Here is a 3,260-nt window from a genome sequence, read left to right as displayed (position 1 = left end):
ACACATGTATATATACTTACATTGTACATCGAGTGTAAATGTAGTGTTACTAGTTCCAGCATCATTACTAACAGTTAGAGTATATATACCAGATTGATTACGTTGTACATTAGTAAATGATACATTATAATCATTCACAGTTACTCCAGTGCTAGATACAGGATTAATATTTAATAATAATTGTGAAGATGTTATAGTTGGAGGGAATGGATCAGATCCTAACTGTTGTAGACTGCCAGTACTGATATCCTCACCCTCAGTTACTGTTTGAACTGGTACATTTATCAGTAGAGATGGAATAACTATTAATAATAAGAAATACTATGTTTTACATAACTCTATATTTACCTGGTAATCCTATTGTGAATTGAGTTGTATCAGCATCTGGTTGTCCACATTTAAATGATATCAAATTAATGTCAATTGTAAAATTTAATATTGTGAAATTGACTTGAAATGTTCCAAATATTCCAAGTGAGTCTCCAAAAACTTGTATATTACCCACAAGGTAATCTGGTTCTATTGAAATACCAGATGAGTTAAATATTACTTGAGTAAAACTGTCATCTATAGTTCTTTTAGACTGCCACAGACTTTGAATTTGCTGACCATTTGCACCAGCTCCTTCATTGGTGACATGGCAGTATAAGGAGACAGTGAGTCCTTCTTCAGCTATTGCATATATTGGTTGAGTATCATCTGATGGATCAGTGATAAAGGAATAAGGCTGAGAATATATAAGACTAGGAGTGAAAGCAAAGAATAAGTAGACACTAAGCCATTGTACTTCCATAATCTGCTTAGATATGCTCACTGCAGCTCCTCCCCCGCATCCGGGAAAATTGAGTGGGATGGGGAGTGTCAAGATGCAGGAATGCAGTATTATTCGATAGATTTGCTTTATGAGAAGAGAACATAGCTTCTTGCTTCTTTGAGAAAAATGTTTTTCTGGTTTACTGTCGTTTTTTGTGTGATCGGGCTAGTCGCAGGTAATAAATCGTTACGTTTTGTCTCTTATAATTTCATTATTATCTATTTTAGGGCAATCCTTCACTGCTAACCCTGCCAATGCTACTGTCATTGAAGGTGATGTGTTAAGATTAACCTGCGATGCTGCGTTTTCTGGATCACAACCTTTTGTTACTGCTACAAATGGGGTTACTGCTAGTTCTGTCAGCGTAGATGACGACTTGGTGGTTTTTGAAACTAATGTACTAAGCCGCCAAAACAATGGGTCTGTCCTGAGATGCGAGAGTCCAGCAGATAGCTCTCAGGTTGGAGACTTGATTACTCTTATCGTACAATGTAAGTCTAGGCACTGAATTTAGATGTTACCTACTATTTTATAATAATTAGATGAGCCTCTGATAACTGTGACTGGTGCAAATATAACAGTCAATGAAGGAGATCAATTTTCTCTCAATGTTACCATTGATGCTAATCCATCTGTTACTCTTGGTGGTATTAGTGTAGCACCAAACTTACCAGCAACAACAGTTTTTGGTGTTGTTAATGCTAGCACAGTATCAATCACTATTCCTAATGTTGCCAGAAATGATGCTAATAACTATACTATTACTGCTAACAATTCAGTAGGAACAGATACAGCTACTTTTCAGTTGACAGTACTTCGTAAGTTAGTTTTGATTTGATTATTATTTAGAATTTTGTAGCTAATGATGCTACTACTTCATCTTCTATACCTTCTAATACTGAAACCACTACTTCAAGTACTGTCACAGTGACTGCACAAAGTAAATCAGTTTAATTATACTGGCATGACTATATACGGTGTAATATTTATAGCAACTGGATCAGTTTCTCCCACTGTCAGTACAACTGCTACAATGATTTCTGTTGTAACAGTCTCTAGTACTCCAAGTATGTTCTTAAATTTTTGTTACTATCTTTTATTTCAATTTTAGCTCCAGCTCCAACTGGTGAAACGCAAAGCAATGCTACAAGTAAGCATGCAATTAAAGATTATGAATTATTATCTCATTTGTGTTTCAGATGTTCTCGCAAGTTTCATGGCTATAATATTTTTAAATTTTGTGGTTTTTCTTTTTATTTAATTTGATGTAACTGCAAGAAATAGTTGAATATTAGTTGTTTTAATGTTTTTTTAAACCAAAAATAAACAATATTAACTTGAACAATATTAATAGCAATAAAGACTTGAAGGTGGGGCCTAGCAATTATAGATATAGGAGTAAACTTAATATTATAGCCCCCGCTGGAGTCCGAGGGCTCATAATTTTTCAACTTTCAAGTTCAGCTCTGAGGCTTTGGACAAAGATGAAGGTTGTCTTGTGCTGCTCCCTACTTTTTCTACTACTACCTAATGCGATTGTTTCTCAAAACTTCAGTACTTTTCCATTATCAGATCCAGAATCTCAACCAAGAGATGTGATTGGAAGGGAAGGAGAGGATGTGTCACTCTACTGTGCTGTATTTAGTAATTCCGGTCAAACATTAACAGTGTGGCAGTACAAGAGAACTACTGACTCAAGTTTTCAATCTGTTATGTTTAATGGCACCAATCATGTTATGGGACCAAGTTTTCTTGTAGATAAAATAGTGGCTGAAGGTGATCTGGTTATGCCAAACACCAGTGCTGTGACCTTTCGTACTAATTTTACATTTTTGAACTTCACCAATGAGTCTAATTTGATAGTATTTGCATGTGGACCTCCTAATGATGACATAAGACAATTTAGGTTAGGATTACCAGGTAAGTAAAAATGTAGGTTTAATTTATTTCATAATATTATTAATTTTAGTTATTCCATCTCTACTGATAAATGTACCAGTTCAAACAGTAACTGAGGGTGAGGATATCACTGTTCCTCTACAATCAGGACCTGATGCATTCCCTTCTCGCCTTTCTTCACAATTATCATTAAATGGTAATCCTGTATCTAACACTGGAGTAACTGTGAATGATTATAATGTATCATTTACTAATGTACAACGTAATCAATCTGGTATATATACTCTAACTGTTAGTAATGATGCTGGAACTAGTAACACTACATTTACACTCGATGTACAATGTAAGTATATATACATGTGTTCATTTGTTACTGTCTCTCTCCCTCAGTTCCTCCTGAAGCTACTCTTATTGGTACTGATATTCAGTATGTTGAATCAGGTGGTTCAGTGATGGTATCTTTATTTAATATTACTGATGGTAACCCAACACCTACTGTTAGCTGGACTGGACCTAATGGACAAATATCTACTACAGGAAAATTTAT

The 3,260-nt window shown here is 35.0% G+C and overlaps 2 protein-coding genes across 2 annotated transcripts in view; one reads left to right on the top strand and one right to left on the bottom strand.

The window, feature by feature from the left end:
* LOC109582133 (uncharacterized) overlaps positions 1-793 on the bottom strand; it is a 3,008-nt gene extending 2,215 nt beyond the window's left edge. Inside the window, exons 1-2 of the mRNA XM_019996750.1 lie at positions 349-793; positions 21-302 (exon numbers count right to left, since the gene is read on the bottom strand). Of these exons, the coding sequence (XP_019852309.1) occupies positions 21-302; positions 349-793 (727 nt within the window). The remainder of the gene's footprint in view (positions 1-20; positions 303-348) is intronic.
* Positions 794-897: 104 nt separating this feature from the next.
* LOC100632540 (cell wall integrity and stress response component 4-like) lies at positions 898-2,136 on the top strand. The gene is made up of 7 exons (XM_003386729.3): positions 898-989; positions 1,042-1,305; positions 1,357-1,632; positions 1,674-1,754; positions 1,807-1,881; positions 1,926-1,964; positions 2,014-2,136. The coding sequence occupies exons 1-7, from the start codon at positions 941-943 to the stop codon at positions 2,073-2,075; spliced, it is 846 nt and encodes a 281-aa protein (XP_003386777.2). The 5' UTR covers positions 898-940; the 3' UTR covers positions 2,076-2,136.
* The last annotated feature ends 1,124 nt before the right edge of the window (positions 2,137-3,260 follow it).

Source organism: Amphimedon queenslandica, unplaced genomic scaffold, assembly GCF_000090795.2.
Source record: "Amphimedon queenslandica unplaced genomic scaffold, v1.1 AMPQUscaffold_13399, whole genome shotgun sequence".
NCBI lineage: Eukaryota > Metazoa > Porifera > Demospongiae > Haplosclerida > Niphatidae > Amphimedon > Amphimedon queenslandica.
This window is presented reverse-complemented; position numbering and strand designations above follow the sequence as displayed.

Bases quoted from the DNA above. Each gene is read 5' to 3' on its own strand.
- LOC100632540 (XM_003386729.3), top strand. From the start codon at position 941: ATGTTTTTCTGGTTTACTGTCGTTTTTTGTGTGATCGGGCTAGTCGCA. The intron at 1,882-1,925 runs GTATGTTCTTAA...TTTCAATTTTAG, and splicing joins AACAGTCTCTAGTACTCCAA to CTCCAGCTCCAACTGGTGAA. The intron at 1,965-2,013 runs GTAAGCATGCAA...TTTGTGTTTCAG, and splicing joins AACGCAAAGCAATGCTACAA to ATGTTCTCGCAAGTTTCATG.